This window comes from Aureobasidium pullulans (genome assembly GCF_000721785.1).
Source record: "Aureobasidium pullulans EXF-150 unplaced genomic scaffold scaffold_15, whole genome shotgun sequence".
In the NCBI taxonomy this organism is placed as follows: Eukaryota; Fungi; Ascomycota; class Dothideomycetes; order Dothideales; family Saccotheciaceae; genus Aureobasidium; species Aureobasidium pullulans.
Window position 1 is genome coordinate 1,803 of NW_021941035.1, and position 16,289 is coordinate 18,091.

The 16,289-nt window shown below is 47.3% G+C and overlaps 5 protein-coding genes across 5 annotated transcripts; 2 read left to right on the forward strand and 3 right to left on the reverse strand.

Moving 5' to 3' along the window:
• Positions 1-6,831: 6,831 nt before the first annotated feature.
• M438DRAFT_398618 (uncharacterized protein) lies at positions 6,832-7,965 on the reverse strand (the record flags this gene model as incomplete). The annotated part of the gene is made up of 4 exons (XM_029909372.1): positions 7,321-7,965; positions 7,213-7,281; positions 7,066-7,182; positions 6,832-7,026 (listed from the first exon to the last, which is right to left on the reverse strand). The coding sequence occupies exons 1-4, from the start codon at positions 7,948-7,950 to the stop codon at positions 6,832-6,834; spliced, it is 1,011 nt and encodes a 336-aa protein (XP_029758277.1). The 5' UTR covers positions 7,951-7,965.
• Positions 7,966-9,098: 1,133 nt separating this feature from the next.
• M438DRAFT_347366 (ATP synthase F1, beta subunit) lies at positions 9,099-11,214 on the forward strand (the record flags this gene model as incomplete). The annotated part of the gene is made up of 6 exons (XM_029905885.1): positions 9,099-9,109; positions 9,177-9,343; positions 9,462-9,547; positions 9,603-9,962; positions 10,017-10,254; positions 10,314-11,214. 6 exons carry the CDS (start codon positions 9,099-9,101, stop codon positions 11,003-11,005), a joined length of 1,554 nt encoding a protein of 517 aa, XP_029758278.1. The 3' UTR covers positions 11,006-11,214.
• Positions 11,215-11,417: 203 nt separating this feature from the next.
• Positions 11,418-12,237, reverse strand: M438DRAFT_347367 (uncharacterized protein). The gene has a single exon (XM_029905886.1). The coding sequence runs from the start codon at positions 12,129-12,131 to the stop codon at positions 11,478-11,480; it is 654 nt and encodes a 217-aa protein (XP_029758279.1). The 5' UTR covers positions 12,132-12,237; the 3' UTR covers positions 11,418-11,477.
• A 396-nt stretch (positions 12,238-12,633) lies between these two features.
• On the forward strand, positions 12,634-14,083 carry M438DRAFT_376139 (uncharacterized protein; the record flags this gene model as incomplete). Its single annotated transcript, XM_029908641.1, has 2 exons — positions 12,634-13,975; positions 14,034-14,083. The coding sequence occupies 2 exons, from the start codon at positions 12,634-12,636 to the stop codon at positions 14,081-14,083; spliced, it is 1,392 nt and encodes a 463-aa protein (XP_029758280.1).
• An 836-nt stretch (positions 14,084-14,919) lies between these two features.
• M438DRAFT_337147 (uncharacterized protein) lies at positions 14,920-15,572 on the reverse strand (the record flags this gene model as incomplete). The annotated part of the gene is made up of 2 exons (XM_029903961.1): positions 14,920-15,189; positions 15,300-15,572. 2 exons carry the CDS (start codon positions 15,570-15,572, stop codon positions 14,920-14,922), a joined length of 543 nt encoding a protein of 180 aa, XP_029758281.1.
• Positions 15,573-16,289: the final 717 nt, after the last annotated feature.

Consider the following 16,289-nt stretch of genomic DNA (forward strand, 5'->3'; position numbering starts at 1 on the left):
TCTTTCTATTTAATTATAACTAACTGTTTTTTGTAGCCCGCTCCCCGCCGCCGCCCCCTCCCCCTCGTATATGTTTCTATATCTTTCTGTTTAATTATACCTAACTGTCATTTATAGCCCGCTCCCCGCTACCGCCTCGTATATGTTTTAACACTACACCTTTTCCTCCTTCTCCTTTACCTAGTCTAGACATATCTAATTATAAACAGCGACGACGACGACGACGACGACGACTATGCCGCTCCTCTGCTAGGGCTTAGTATAGACGATTATATAGTAATCGACGATAGGGGCGTCGTCGATAACTATAGAGATTAGGCTGCTTTACCGCAGCCGGACGGTGTTAATACTATCTAATTCGGTCCTATAACTAACCTAGCAGAGATGGACGCTACTACCTTAGTAGCTTAAGGGTTAGTTAAGTTAATCGTTTCCTATTTATATTACTTTATGTTAACTTATTATAGGCTTTTGCTCTTTATAGGACGTAGCATCCCGCTACCCGTAAGAGGCGTTTAGGTAACGGTGCCTATCTAGGGCTATAAAGGTATATCGTAGCTTGTGCCGCTATCCGTTAGATATAGGCGGAGACTTCGTCGCTACTATCCTAACCGCGTTACGCCTAAGTAGCGTTTACCTACGCCGATGCTACTCGGCAATTCGCGTTAGTATATAGAGCTATACGAAGCCCGGTACACGGGGGTGTACTAGGATAGAAACTCTACCTAGGACTTGTTACGCCTCTTAGGAGGTAGCACTAGTTAGCGAGCTACGGCGAGACGTTAGTCCCGCGTTAGCATTATTATAGAGACCGACGCCGGTAAACGTAGGGTCATTCCCTACCGTAATTGTCGTAATAATAACTAGGACTACTTATAGCTCTACGACAATGGCGCTAGGGACTTAATTCCTTACTCGATCGGAGCAAACGGTAGTAGCTATGCTCCTTACATGCACTAGAACATCGCCTACGAGGACTAAGGGGGGCGGGGCGGTTTTTTTTTTTTTTTTATGATGTATAAGTAGTAATAAAACACATTAAAAAAACATCTCTATCTTTTTGTAACTCGTATGCTAATAAACATGTCTTCTACATTAATTTAAATAGCCTATAGATTCTATAGGTTGATTAAACCAGTTTTATTAACCTGTAGAAACTATAGGCTATTTAAATTGATAGGCTTTTAACATCCCTACGTTTTAGAGTAATGTTAGAGACGTGACTCGTAGACTAATAAACATGTCTTCTATATTAATTTAAATAGTCTGTAGATTCTACAGGCTAGAAAAAATGGTTTAATCAACCTATAGAATCTGCAGGCTATTTAGATTAATAGGCTTTTAATATCCCTACACTTTAGAGTAACGTCGAGAGACTTAATTTAGCTGCTACTTTGCCGTTTTTAGAATGTTAGTGCTTGCTAAGCATAGCAAACTCGAACTTCGGACTAACTTTATGGCCTGTAGATTCTATAGGTTCATTTAGAGCGTAGCTATATAGCTAACGACGTACACTATCTAACATATCTTATAATTTCTCGCTCGATGTAACTAGTTACTCTAACCGCCGATTTAAGTAGTAGGCGTTAATATCCCTTTCGCTTAACGCCTTTCTACTACTCCTACTCTAAGGTATAACGGTCCTATATTGTCGCGGCGACCGGTTGCCCCGAGGTATAGCTAGAACCTAACCTATAGATTCTATAGGTTAACTTTAGGCTATCGGCGAACTAATAGGTCGGACTCTTTTAGTGTTTCTTAGGGCCGTAGACAGTTCGGTAGACGACGCGTTCGACCTCTACGACTATACCGACCCTCGCCGCTAATAAATAGGGGAGTTCTCTTCTAAAATCGAGATCGACCTGCCCTCTCGCGCTCGCTTCCTAGACCTCCTAGAGCTACCTAGAGATTCTATAGGCTAAGAATNACTAAGCCCGGCTAAGAACAATTCGACTATAGTCTATAACGACTATACGACCTACGTCTTAGGAACTGTCCCCTACGAGTCTAGGATAGTAGTCTAAGAGCCTCCTATTACCCCTAAACTGTCGTTCCTATTACGAGGTAGCGAGGATAGCACCTCGACGCTACTAGCATAGCCTATAGATTCTATAGGTTAACTAGCAGTGTGTCGACGGAAGGCTACATCGGTAGCTATACGCATAAGGCTATTAGATCGCCGCTAGACGGCTATCTAAGCGGCGTTCCGCTCTTCTATCTAGTCGTCTAAAAGCTGTGCACCTAAGCCTATAGATTCTATAGGCCTACCATCATTAACAACCGTCGCATTCTTATCTCTCTTTTTCTTTGCTACGTTATTGTCCTTACGCTATCGTCTAATTATAATGTTAACATTAGTCCGTAAGGCTTTACGAAACGACATAAGGGCCTCTAGCGTACCGTGCTAACTACGGCCTACTATCTCGTCGAGCTTTCCCTCTTCATAAATCGAAAAAGCGTTACATTTACCCTCCTTAAGGCCCCTAAATTCTCTAGCGAGGCGCTATTATTCCTCCGTATTAAGAAGGTAGTCGGACGGTATAGGCATATAGCGCTAACTTAATAGGACTATGTCCCCTACTGCCTTTTAGAGCTACTTAATAATGTACTCTAGACTATAGGCCTATCTTAAATTGTTATAAGGCTTCGTTAGAGGCTTATCTCGCTTCGGTAGCTTAGGGGCATTAAATGTGCACACCTCTAGATAATAGGTTAAACAATAACGACCTCCTAGACTAGGGCCTCGTTAATCTACCGGTATACGAAGCTAGCTAAGATGCTCGAGTATAGGCTAGCGAACGTATGGTCCGTTAATTATCTAACAGAATATTAGATAGAGCTCCGCGCGGCGTTTACTATCTATATAAGACTACGTCTAGCCCCGGGGAACAGTATTTGCCTTTGTTCGGTCGTCGTTATATATAGACCCGTGTTCGGACGCACCTATAGATTCTACAGGCCGTAGAATGACTATACCTAGATCTTTAGAGGCCGTGTAGACTTAGCTAAGCCTTAAGGCTACCTTCTACTTTATGGTATTCCTTCCCTTTCCCTTCCTAGCCTTAGTCGGCGTAGTTATAGGCTTAACCACTTAGTTAGTCTTTTCTAGAACATCAAATGCCTAATAAGGCATACCCTAAATAGCAGTTACTAGTCTACCTATCCTTCTAACGCGACCGACACGCTGCTAGAACTTAATAGGCAAACCGTCGATTAGAAAGCTAATTAATACTACCGTATTAAGGCCTAGCATCGTTAAACTAGTTCTAAGTGCACTTATAGCGAGCACAATACGGCAGGTAGACTCTGCTATATCGCCGAAGTCCTTATAGAGCTCTTCTTAGTTAAACTTAGGGGTTTTACTAGTGTAAAAATCGACAATCCGGCGAGCTTAATCGGCACCGACCGAGCCTTTTGCTACTATAATAACGGCATCGCGGGCTAGCTATAGTTAGTTAGCAATTAAGGCCTTCCCGTTAATAAAGACGATAGTCTTTAGGATCTTCGCGGCATTAAATTTGCTATTTACTAGTCCTTACGAGAGGATAGCGTAGATTAATCGCTCTCCTTTTAGTTCCCTTTGCTCTATTCTTTTAACGACTAGTTAAATCTCTAGTCTATCTACTAGCGTACGGATTACCTCGGTTATAAACAGCTTATTACTATTAGGTCGAAACCTAGCATAGACCTTTACCTTAGCCTCTATGTCGATGTCGAGTATAGTAGTATAGCCGAAGAGGGGCGTATTTACATATAGGCATGTACGGAGGTCCTTTATATACTAAAAGTCGGGCCTAAAGTCCTTCTAACTCGAGACTAAATAGAGCTTATTAATCGTAATAAGGCTAACGCGGTCTCGGAGACTATCGCGGACGACACTACGGAACGTAGGGTTAATTGCTTGCTCCGGACTAAGGATTATATGTATATAAACACTACGCCGTATCTCCGAGAGCATCTATAGTCGAGTCTTCTTCGTCTTAGCAGTTATAAGATAGGGGTTTCTATAGTACTTTAGAACGTCCTTCTTATGTTAAGCTCTAAGACGGTTTAGAGGAACGATCTAGATCGTAATAAGACTAGTAATGAGCGAGAATAGCTAAAGAGGAATGCTCTTTCTAAACCTAGTCTTTGCTATAAGGATAGTATTACTTATTAAAAAGCAAATTTGCTATAATGCCTGCACCTACTCCTTCTTTACAATGTAGCTAGTAAACTGCCCGATTACGCGGAGGATAAGTAGCTTCTACTATTCTAGTTTAATACTAGATTCGTAGCAACGGAGAAATAGAGCTTATACCTCTTACACTAACATGCTTCGTCGGCGGCCCTTAGGGGCCTATAGATTCTATAGGAGTGCATTAAGTTGCTTACGGCTAAAGCGGGTACTCTTCTAAACTAGCTATAACCTTAGAGCTAAGGGTTATGTTATATTATCCTTATCCTTCTTTTGTTTTAGTGTTCCGGACTTTTAACTCTTCTAGAAACGCCCGCCTACTTAACGCCTTAGGTTTAAGGGCATATTAGGAACTACACCTATAGAATCTATAGGCTAGTAATAGGGTCGACTTATATAGTTTAGCGAGATGTAGCGGAGGTTATAAGAACAAACGATTAACCTATATAATCTATAGGTTAAGATTTAGGCCGAGTTTAGGTAGCGACGTAACGGGGTAGGGTCGGCGGGCGATTACCGAGCGAGTCTAAGGGAGGGCGGCAATAGATNAGACGCCTTATAGTGTAGTAATCTCGAGGATAGAACTTCGACGCCTTAAGAACTCGGCTTCTTCGTAGGCTTTCTTATAATCCTTTACTGTTAGTTAACCGAATAGTAAAGGATCATAAGACGCCTTATAGTATAGTAATCTCGTTAAGAGCAGCGGCGTTAGCTATATTAGTAGTAGCGTCGATAGGAGAAGGAGAGGCCCTAGATATAACAGTTAGTATGCGAAAGAATAAGGAAGGGATGTAAAGCGACAACATACACCTCTAGCCTTAGCTATTAACCTAGTTTCGGCCCTATTAGCGGCCTCGGTCTCTACTTGCTCCTATCGACGCTACTACCCTCTCCCTACCCTCTATACGGAGTCGAGTAATCTCCTCGTCGGTAGTATCGACGGCACGAGGGCGGAAGAGGGTGCTATTACCTAGCATAGTTCTTATACTAGCGGAGGATGCGGCGACGTCTCTCTTAAAGTAGAGGCGCTATTATTGTCTAGCATACGGAATAGGATTCCTTCTACTTTAAGAGAGATAAGAAGGCCGAGAGATAGTTATCGTCCGTGTCGCCGTTATTAGATTACGACGACGGATACGGACGATAGCTCCTTATTAACGAGGAGGCTTACATGTACCTACATTAAAGGTTAGTAGATGTTCTAGATAAGCATTAGAGGAGCGCGTAACGTACGATCTCTCGGCCCTATTCGCGACATCTTTAGTCCTTAGGAGGGTGTTAGCTTTTAAGCTCCTTAATGCGGCGGTAGGAGACGTCTAGTCTAGTCTAAGTTATAGACTAGGACGCCTCCGGCAATTAAGAGCTAAAGTGCTAGACCCTACGAAATATGTTAGCTAGAGGAAGAAGATAGGAGATAGAGTAATAAACCTCCTAAGAACTAGAGAGATCGTTAAAGCTAGGGTGTATCCCTCCCTATTCGTAGTAGCTATAGAGCGAGTTACTCTAGGAGGCATGTAAGCGACTCGCTCTACGGTGCATATAAATAGGGGTATCCGACTAGGACATCGCGATCGAGGGCCGGTACCTAGCATAGTATAAGCTATACTAGGCATAGGACATCGCGATCGAGGGCCGGTACGGGTGCCCTATTAAATAGAGTTAGTAATGATAGAGGAAAGTTAAGGATAAGGACGAACAAACCTAGTAGATACTACCCTAAGATCTCCCCTAACGCGCGACTANATTTTTAACCTATAGATTCTATAGGCTAGCGAAGGGGTAAGAGATAGTAGTCGAGAAATTTTGGTAGGACGCGTACTAGCTAAACGCATATCTCTATATTAGGTTTTAAGTGCGGCGCACCATTTACCGTTATCTAAAATATATATTTAATGAAAGTTCTCGGTCTGTAGAATCTATAGGTTTAAAAAGCTAATGTGCAAACGTACGTAGTAGACTAGTATACCTCTTAGAGTAGTTAAAATCGCGTCGAGTTAACGACTTACTTAGTAGGGAGGGTATAATAAACTCTTAGACGCTCTGCTAATAAGCAAGCGTGTTTTCCTACCTTTTGCTACTAAGTCCGGACTGTGCACGCTAAAAAAAGGTTAAAAGCTGACCTGTAGAAATTACAGGCTCACGTGATGTGTAATTGGCAGAGCGTCTGATTAATGAGATAAGCTTCATTAATGATGGCTGCATTTTTTTTCTTTTTGCTGGTGGCGTTAAGGCCGTGTGAGAAAGGCTGATAGGGATGGTGAGGGTGTCACCCTGTCGCTCACCTTGGAGTGTTACGTCGGCGACGGTGTGCTTCGTCAATGCTATTTAGGTGAGTCGGTGTGTTCTCTGAGGCTTGCTGGATATGTTCGAGGAGTTCTTGGTGCGTTTGTGCTTACCTGAAGGATTTCATTGGCGATAATGCATTTGGACGGTTTTCGCCATGTAATCCACGCGGGTTACCATGAAACACTACACTGAGGGACTACTGGGAACACATAATGGTGAAAAATATAGAGGAGTGGCGGGTACTTCAGAAGCGAAAATTTGGATTCGAGAACAAGATTATAGACAACATCAGGCCTTACGACAAAAAGAAAGATACGGAGTAAATAGGACAACAGAACACAAATCACAAGCACGAACTCACCTCTCCTTCAATCAATCTCAACACAGAGGGGAGTGTGGTTGACGGGAAGGTTGAACTCTCCAAACTCGCGGAGTATACGTTTGTCCTTTGACAAGTAGAAGCAGGCATGCTTAGTGGTCAAGACACGCGGACCTTGGTATTCAGCTTCAGCAGTCCAGCGATGATGCATCACTTCAAGATCTTTACCAACATCGATCCATCTCTGTGCGTATGCAGAGTCAGATTGAATCAATAGAGGTACAGTGTGGTCCAGCCACCTGCGGAAACTGTGATACCAAGTGTCGACGTAACTAGGAGCGAGAAAGTCGCTGATACCTGCCCTACCGATAGCAAGACGGGCAAGAGCCGAATAACGACGCTCGGAGCGGATGATGGCAGAGGATCGAACATTTTGAAGAGCCTGATCAGAAGTGGCCTTGGTTAGTCTGGGTGGGCGAAAGTCAGCGAGACCGCATGACTTCGGGTTGCGTTCATAGCCGTAGCCATGTGGCCAGACATTGTCGTCCCAGAGCAGGACAGACCAAACTTTAGGGAATTGCTTGAAGTCGAGACAGCCAGAGGAAATGAGGTCACGTTTCGATTTGAGATTATCGACTCTGCGGATGTGAACAGCGTGGATGCGCAGCAAGAAGGCGAAGCCGGCGGGCCAGTCGTGATACCAGGTCATGATCGCGGCTATATGAGCCGCTGACGACGTAGTATTGCGTGCATGTCTCTCCAGCGTTATGTACTCGTCGACAAGTTTGGGGGATGAAAAGACGAACTCGGAAATGGACTTACCAATGTGCTCTTCCAGATATCCGATCTCGGTCTCCAAAACCTCAATCATGTCTGTAAGAGCCTCGATGGTTGCCTGGTTAGAGTCGACGTGCTGATAGATCCTGGCAAGCATGTCAAGACGGTGATCGATATTGTTCGGGCTTGCCGCCTCGATGATGTGCCTGAGCTCTCTGGCGTGAAGAGTATCGACGAGATCTTGACAGGTTTCGGCCCATCGAGTGAAATCGGTATGCCATGTCTCCTTATCGACCGAGCGAGAAATTTGAGGAAGTGGCTGTAGAGGCGGATTAGACGTGTCGATGGCAGCCAACCGCGCCATGTCTTCAGCTGTGATACCCCAAGGCATTATGTTCGTTCTGTGTTGCTAGTATATAAGTTAGTAGTGATCTTACCTGTGCTGTTGGTGCCTGATGATGTCTTGTCGCAACGATGAGACTCTGGCACATGTACCTCTATTTTTATACAGCGATCTCAGATCACAACAATAGCCTTTGTCTCATTGTTCTAGCTCCTTTGACACCAGAGGGAGTCAAAGACGTTCCTGGCCAGCTCTTTCGGAGACAAAGCACGTCCCAATATTCCTTGTTGGAAGGAACAGAGGTATTGTGCGGCTTGCTGCGATATCAGTCCGTCATGTAGATTCGGACGCAGATATGCATCTCGTCCACGCTGATACCACCGGGGTGTGGGACGTATGGCTTGAGAACAACCATCCTCAAGTGGTTCGACTGATTGTATGTAGTGCGCAACGGCACGGTCTTTCTGGAAGAGTTGTTTTGGTATCGTTCCTTTGCTGAAAGCCTTGGGAGTGACAAAGTTGTCGAGGTATGTTGCAGCTTCTGTGGTGGGTGCGTAGCGACTTGCTTAGAAGATATGAGCGCGGACGCGGAGGAGCATGAGTGCGCCGGAAGGCCAATTTAGATATTCAAGAGGGGGTGAATCCTGTGTGCCACTGGATGTGTTTATGGTCGATCAAAGGCGACTGATGTTTGAGAAGTAGGAGGGCGAGGGAAGGCGCGAGTGAAAATGCCCATCAAAGGCAGGCGCATCGAATGTTTTGATAGACACAAAGACCGGTCTCGCAGCACAGGAAGGAACAAATCGGGAGAGTTTCCCAAAAGGGTTTGGTTTAGCCGCGATCTGGAGGTCAGAAGTGCTGGCCACTTTTCGACGCAGAAATGAGCAGGCTGCGTGGAAGAGGCAGGTACGACTCCAATTGCCTGTGGCTCGAGTATATAGACAACACATAAAGCTGTAGAATCAAGTGAAGAAGCTGTGAGATGGTGCAGCAGGTCAAACCCCTCGGGCGGTGAGAGTTTGTGTGCAGGACTCGCCTGTTTGTGGCCAAGTTGCAAAGTCACGGAATCTCGAGCTCGGTCCTTTCCCGCCCGGCAAGAACTTGAGGTGGCTCTTCGAACTTCAACCTCCCAGCAGACCGACCTCCATCTCCATCACCTCTCCACTCCCATCAATTCCTTCCCGAGACCCGTCAAAATGCTCAGCAGGTACGCTCCAAGCTGTCGCCACCAACTTTCGCGAGACCAGTCCGACTGACCCGACTGCGCTTCACAGCGGCATTGCCAGGTCGTTGAGGGCCTCTGCCCGTCGCCCTGCTACTCTGCAGCGCGCCTTCCAGCCCATCAAGCCTTCATTCGCTCCCGCCCTTAGCCAGCGCTTCGCCAGCACTGCCTCGAACACCGATGGCAGAGTCCACCAGGTCATTGGTGCCGTCGTCGACGGTATGAGAAAACCTTTTCCCCACGACGCCGAAGCACAAGCGCCACTGCCGCCGCGCCATTGTCGCCGACCGCATGTCGTAGTCGCCTCCAGAGCACCCATACTGATGCTTCTTCACAGTCAAGTTCGACGGTGAGCAGCTGCCCGCCATTCTCAACGCCGTTACCACCGAGAACGGTGGCCAGAAGCTCGTTCTCGAGGTCGCCGTAAGCTTCGCCGCAATACCCCTGCAACCCACAAGCATCATCTAACAAGCTCTAGCAACATTTGGGTGAGAATGTCGTCCGTTGCATTGCCATGGACGGTACTGAGGGTCTCGTCCGTGGCCGCAAGGTCGTCGACACTGGCGCCCCCATCATGATTCCCGTCGGTCCCGGCTGTCTCGGTCGCATCATGAACGTCACTGGTGACCCCATTGACGAGCGTGGTCCCATCAAGGGCACCAAGCTCGCCCCCATTCACGCCGAAGCCCCCGAGTTCGTTGACCAGTCCACCTCTGCCGAGATTCTTGTCACCGGTATCAAGGTTGTCGACCTTCTCGCCCCCTACGCCCGTGGTGGTAAGATTGGTCTTTTCGGTGGTGCCGGTGTCGGCAAGACTGTCTTCATTCAGGAGCTCATCGTATGTTTCTGTGCCGCTGCTTGTCCAATTCGTGTTTACTGACAATTGCCACAGAACAACATCGCCAAGGCTCACGGTGGTTACTCAGTCTTCACTGGTGTCGGTGAGCGTACTCGTGAGGGTAACGATTTGTACCACGAAATGCAGGAGACCGGTGTCATTCAGCTCGACGGCGAGTCCAAGGTCGCTCTCGTCTTCGGTCAGATGAACGAGCCCCCAGGTGCCCGTGCCCGTGTCGCTCTTACTGGTCTTACCGTCGCCGAGTACTTCCGTGACGAGGAGGGTCAGGATGGTGAGTTTGCTTGAATGAACTGCTAAACTACGAGCGCTTTTGACTAACCTACCTTTTAGTGCTTCTCTTCATTGACAACATTTTCCGTTTCACCCAGGCCGGTTCCGAGGTGTCTGCCCTTCTTGGTCGTATCCCCTCTGCCGTCGGTTACCAGCCCACCCTCGCCGTCGACATGGGTGGTATGCAAGAGCGTATTACCACCACCCAGAAGGGTTCCATTACCTCGGTCCAGGCTGTCTACGTCCCCGCTGATGATTTGACTGACCCTGCTCCCGCCACCACCTTCGCCCATTTGGACGCCACCACTGTCTTGTCTCGTGGTATCTCCGAGTTGGGTATCTACCCCGCTGTCGACCCCCTGGATTCCAAGTCTCGTATGCTCGACCCCCGTATCGTCGGTCAGGAGCACTACGACACCGCCTCCAAGGTCCAGCAGATGCTCCAGGAGTACAAGTCGCTCCAGGACATCATCGCCATTCTTGGTATGGACGAGTTGTCTGAGGCTGACAAGCTTACCGTCGAGCGTGCCCGTAAGCTCCAGCGTTTCCTGTCGCAGCCCTTCACCGTCGCCCAGGTCTTCACTGGTATCGAGGGTAAGCTCGTCGACCTCAAGGACACCATCAAGTCTTTCAAGGCCATCATGGCCGGTGAGGCCGATGACCTTCCCGAAGGTGCCTTCTACATGGTTGGTGACCTCGAGTCAGCAAGAGCCAAGGGTGAGAAGATCCTCGCAGACCTTGAGAAGAACTAGAGTTCTTCTTGATGGAGAATGACGAGAAGCTCTTTTGGGAAATTCCAAAACCATATCCGCGACGAATATCAAAAGATGACATTGTAAAAAGGAGGGGGTCGTTTTTGGCGGAAGAAGGTGAATGGAGATTATACCAAAGAGTGTGTACTAAGAACTGCTATTTCCTCTGTGTCCCAATTATGCGCCCCCCTTCAAGCGTAGCAGCGAAAGTTCAATTGTTTTCAAGACACTATTTTAAGTTCTAATACGTTCTTATATTGTGACATTCAGAACCGTGACAGTCAGAACATAAACTCATAACCACAGCGACCACTTCAAGACCAAGCTTTCATCTGTGACGGTCAAGCTCGGTTAGTGAGCACACCGTACTCTGGAGTCTCCCATACACTCGGTTCTGGTGACGATGCATCAGAATGACATACTCTGAAATTACTAATCTGATACCGTTCTCAAGCTTTTGCATACTACATGACTAGAACTTCCTAAAACCATCGTTGCCAGTAACCATGCTTTGGCCCTTCTCGCTGATTTCTTGACTTGGTTGGACCCATGCCTTCGAGGCATCTGTGTGCTTTCCGGTCCCAAACTTCTTGATGCACCAATCGAGGACAGTGTCGAACTCTCTCCTGCTCTCCTTCCCGAGAGCTTGCTTATCGCCTTGACCCTTGGACAGCTTTTCGAGGCTGTCTACGAAGTCTCGAGCAGATTTCTGGGGCGGCATTTTGTTTTCGCCTTCTTCCTTTTTCTTCTCAACAGCAGCCTTCTCATCCTCTGTGGCTTTTCCCCAAACCAACTCGAATGGCTCAGATTCAGCAACGTCGTAGTACCAGGCTCTGGTGTTGTTGAAGTCCCCTTCTATACGATGAAGAATGCCATGAAGATACATGGCCTCGAATGCAGGATCGGACTGCATATGTCGCACAAGGAAATGAGCGGAGGGTAGGTCATGGTTGAGTAAATGTAGCAGGGCTTCAAGTGCTGGATGCAAATATAGAGAAGCTATTTTGTCGCTTAGAGTCGGATCGATGGCTTTTGCTGGCGGAAGGAGCGGCACGGGGAGTGACTTCAGGTGAGCAAGCAGCTCGTCAAAGCTGACAGCACTCGCGGCAGAATACACGCTGGTCATGATTGTTCCTGGTTTTACGACAAGCTAGAGATGCACGACAGGCTCCTCGGAGTGTATATCTCGTTCTTGGAGCGTTTATTCCCCAACTACGAGGCATCATCGTCGTCGTCATGAGTGGGCGGACGAAGCACCGAGCACCGAGCATCGAGCACTGAACAATAGCTGGAGACGTCATGCGGCCAAACCTGGATACGCGGAACCGGTTTTGGGTCCACGAGTGGAGCTCGTTGTCCTTGAATTGCTCAAACTGGAGCCATGTCTGTTTATATACACAGTTGAAGCCTCCTGCATTTGTCCCCAAGCATTCTCAAGCCCGACAGGACAAGGCGACAAGGTGGTAGCACGAAATACAAGATCGCACCCCAGATCAACGCTCCCCGGAATCGATCTCCCATCGACTCGGCCCACGTCATATTCGACACCAGTCGTCAACAGGTCAACAGCAACGAAAACCCATTGGCACTCCAATCTACATAGCCAAGAATAACAATTCATCTCGAAGATGGTTGGCAGAAGAAACGTCGCGTCCCTGGCCGACGACAAGACGAATGGCCGTACCCGCCCGGATGCAGCCAAGCGTGGCAAGAGCGACCTCGAGAGCGGTTTGAATGGCAGGAACAAGCCCAACATGTTCCGCTTCAGAGATGCTGCTCACACCGCTCTGCACGACAGCAGAAGAGAAGCTCTCAAGAAGAAGATCCTGGCTGGTGTCGAAGATGTGGACATTGAAAAGTTCCGCAAGTCTGAGGACGAGCTGAAGGAGATCAAGAACAAGAAGGTCAAAAAGTTTTACGAGGACCAGAACAATCGCTTGGATGACTGGGCCGAAGTGGATGCTTTGGTCAAGGCATTGGCCGATGATGTCTTGGATTCGTTCAATCCAGATGCGGATGGCGACGGTCACATCGAACGCACTGGTGGACTCCAGGGCGCTGGAGGAAACATTTGGGAGTTCCTACCTGACGATGTCAAGGAGAGCAGACAAAAGGCAGAGAAGAAGGCCAAGTGGGCCATCAACATCAACGTCATCGCCAACATCATCCTCCTGATTGCTAAGCTTGCTGCCGCCTTCTACTCATCCTCGCTCTCTCTGATCGCCTCGCTCGTCGATTCCGCTTTAGATCTGTTGTGCACCCTCATTGTCTGGAGCACAAACAGACTGGTCCAATGGCGCCTCAAAGCTCTTAACAAGAAGTTCCCGGTCGGCAGACGAAGACTCGAACCGCTCGGTATCCTCGTGTTCTCAATCATCATGGTCATTTCCTTCCTCCAAATTCTGCAGGAGTCGGTTACAAAATTGATGCCTGACGCTCCACACAAGGCCAAGGAACTTCCTGCTATCGCCATCGGCGCCATGGCTGGTACCATCATCATCAAGGGCATCATCGGCTTGGGCTGCGTCCGCATCAAGACAACGCAAGTCCAAGCTCTGGCACAGGACTGCAAGACTGATGTCGTCTTCAACACATTGTCCCTGCTCTTCCCCTTCATTGGCTACAAGGCAGACCTATGGTGGCTGGACCCCGCAGGTGCCGGTCTTCTTTCCCTCTTCATCATCTACGACTGGGCAGGCACCTGCTTCGAGAACATCACCAGACTCTCTGGCCAGGCAGCCGATGACCAGTTGCAGAAGAAGCTGCTATACCTCTGTTACCGTTTCTCGCCTGTCGTTGAGGGTTTCAAGAGCATCACCAGTTACCACGCTGGCGATGGCATCTGGGTTGAGATCGACATCATTCTGAGTGAACAGTCAAAGTTGACATCCACTCACGACATTGCCGAGACAATTCAGTACACCTGCGAGGGATTGACTGAGGTTGACCGTTGCTTCGTCACAGCTGATTGTAAGTCTCTTTTCTGTTGTTTCTTGATCCTCACCCAAGCTAATTATTTCTTTTACAGACACCTCGATTGGCCCCAGTGGTCACGCCGTCGACTCGGAAAGAGTATAATCGGTACCTTGGTTGACCTTTTCAAGAGCTTTACGCTGCTCCCACTTCAACAATCATGATCCATCTGTGATGGACGACTCCTTTGACAGCCTCCTGGCTCGAGGCTTGAAGGAAACTCGAAAAGCATCGCATTGGGAACCCAGGTGTGGGTTCCTACCATTTCTGTTCTCACCATTCTCATCCTTGTAAACAACAGCATGTACTTGTAGTAAAATTGATATATTTTCTTGTTTTCCAATTGTACTCTTGTTGTCTCGTCAACATCTTACTCACGTACGATTCTTGTTCTAGGCACATATTCACGAATTGCCACTACCCGTGACTTTACTGGTTTACAAGGCAGGCTTATCGGCCTTCGAGACAATGTTAAGTTATCCTAGGCTTTGATAAATGGTAAAGCTAACGACCTTCCTAGAAATGTCTTTAGATTGATTGGTATTTAGACAACAAACATGCTATAGGGCGGAACACATTAGCCTGTCTGGAGGAAAACGAAAGATCTTCTCGATGGAGAATGACAAAAGTGATTAATTATCGAAAACTCTTTCCGTTTTCGAAAATGGCTTATGTTGTCACACTATAAACATGATTGATGTGCAGACCCGTCCCAGCAGAACATCTGGACCATAACAGCTTATCCTATACGACATTGGCAAAGACATTTTGTTAAGCCAATATATCGAAGATTACGATTGACTCACTTATGGTCATTGTTCTAACGCTTAAAGCCATGCTACTTCACTCGAATGGAATGCTAGTATGGCTCAGAGTGTTGGGGGAAGAGTGTTTCAATTGTTCAAAAGTTGGAGAGAGTTAATGGGTCTAGAAAATTCTTCTTAGGTGAGCTGATGAGACTGTTTCTTGGCCTTCTTCATATCCTCCAGTTTCTCGGCCACTTTGCTCTGGAAGATCTCTACCGCTTTGTCGTTCTCGAAAGTAGGTGGTAGATCAACCTGCCAGCCAAACTTATCCTGACTCTGTAGGAAGATTGTTTCGGCCAGGAGGTGCAGAATCCAGCCGTTGGAGGGTGTTAGACTGCGGTACGTTTGAACCTTCTTGTTGAAGTCGTCCAGCATTTTCTCCATCTCATGACTTGTTTTCTTGCTCTGCGTAGTTTTTTGAACTCGGTAAAGGATTTCTTTTCATCCTTCTCATCCAAGAGTTTCTACAAAATCAGCGTACATCCGTGAATACAGGAGTCCACGATCTTCCTTACCAGAACAACTTCGAGGTCCGACCTGTCGTACTTGGAAAGCCTTTTGACTTGACGTGCAGCTTCTCCGAGTTCATCGCACACATCCAGCATCTGCTTTTGGGAGGACTCGATGTTGCCATTGATATCGTTGAGTTTTTCGGTCTGCTGATCAATCTGGGCTTCGAGGGTCTTGCGTTTGTCGATTAGATCTCTGTTGGCATTGCGAGTTTTGATCTTCTTGATCTTTCTCTCAAGATCTCTGCTTTGCTTGATCAACGTTGGTAGGTCTGTCATCCTGTGAAAATTATTAGTGGTGATGACAGAAAGCAGATGTTGCTTGCGAACCCACTTTGGTCGAGCAAAGACCGTGTGGGTTGATGTTGATGTAGAGGAGAGGATGTTGATGGAGCCTTGAGAGACCTTACATACATCCACACACCAAGTGAGAATGACTCCTCGTGCTCCGAGTGAGGTGTGACAACAGATGCTACCGTTACTTCCATCCTCTGTTGCCGATCGAATGTCTAATGCTCTCTTCTGATCTCGTTGCAAATGAAGTGACAAGTACTACATGCCCTCTGAGGAGAGAACTGAAGGACAGTGAATGTCTTTCACGGGTTTCATTTATTGATGGAGAGCGTAGGTGAATGATGGGGTTTTTTGCAATGGCAGGAGCTATCAGCGTTGCATTCTGTTGATCACGTTCCTTCCTGTCACTGTCCAGAATCAAAATTCCTGTGCAAAAGAACTGTCTCATATCTCAAGCTCTACTACTGCGCATTCACTTCGGCCTTGTATACTGAAATCTTTGATGCCCATGATTTCGGACCACACATCGATGACCAGAGCATCCTCCAGTATCCGTTTCTGACACAACCAAAGCCAGATACACAGCCTCAGCTCCAATTATTGGGACTGTAGCTTGAAAACTTGAGTCAAATGCATGTCTTGAACCCATATCTTGAACCCGCATCCTGTATTCCGACATACATGTCAACAGCACTCAAGAAC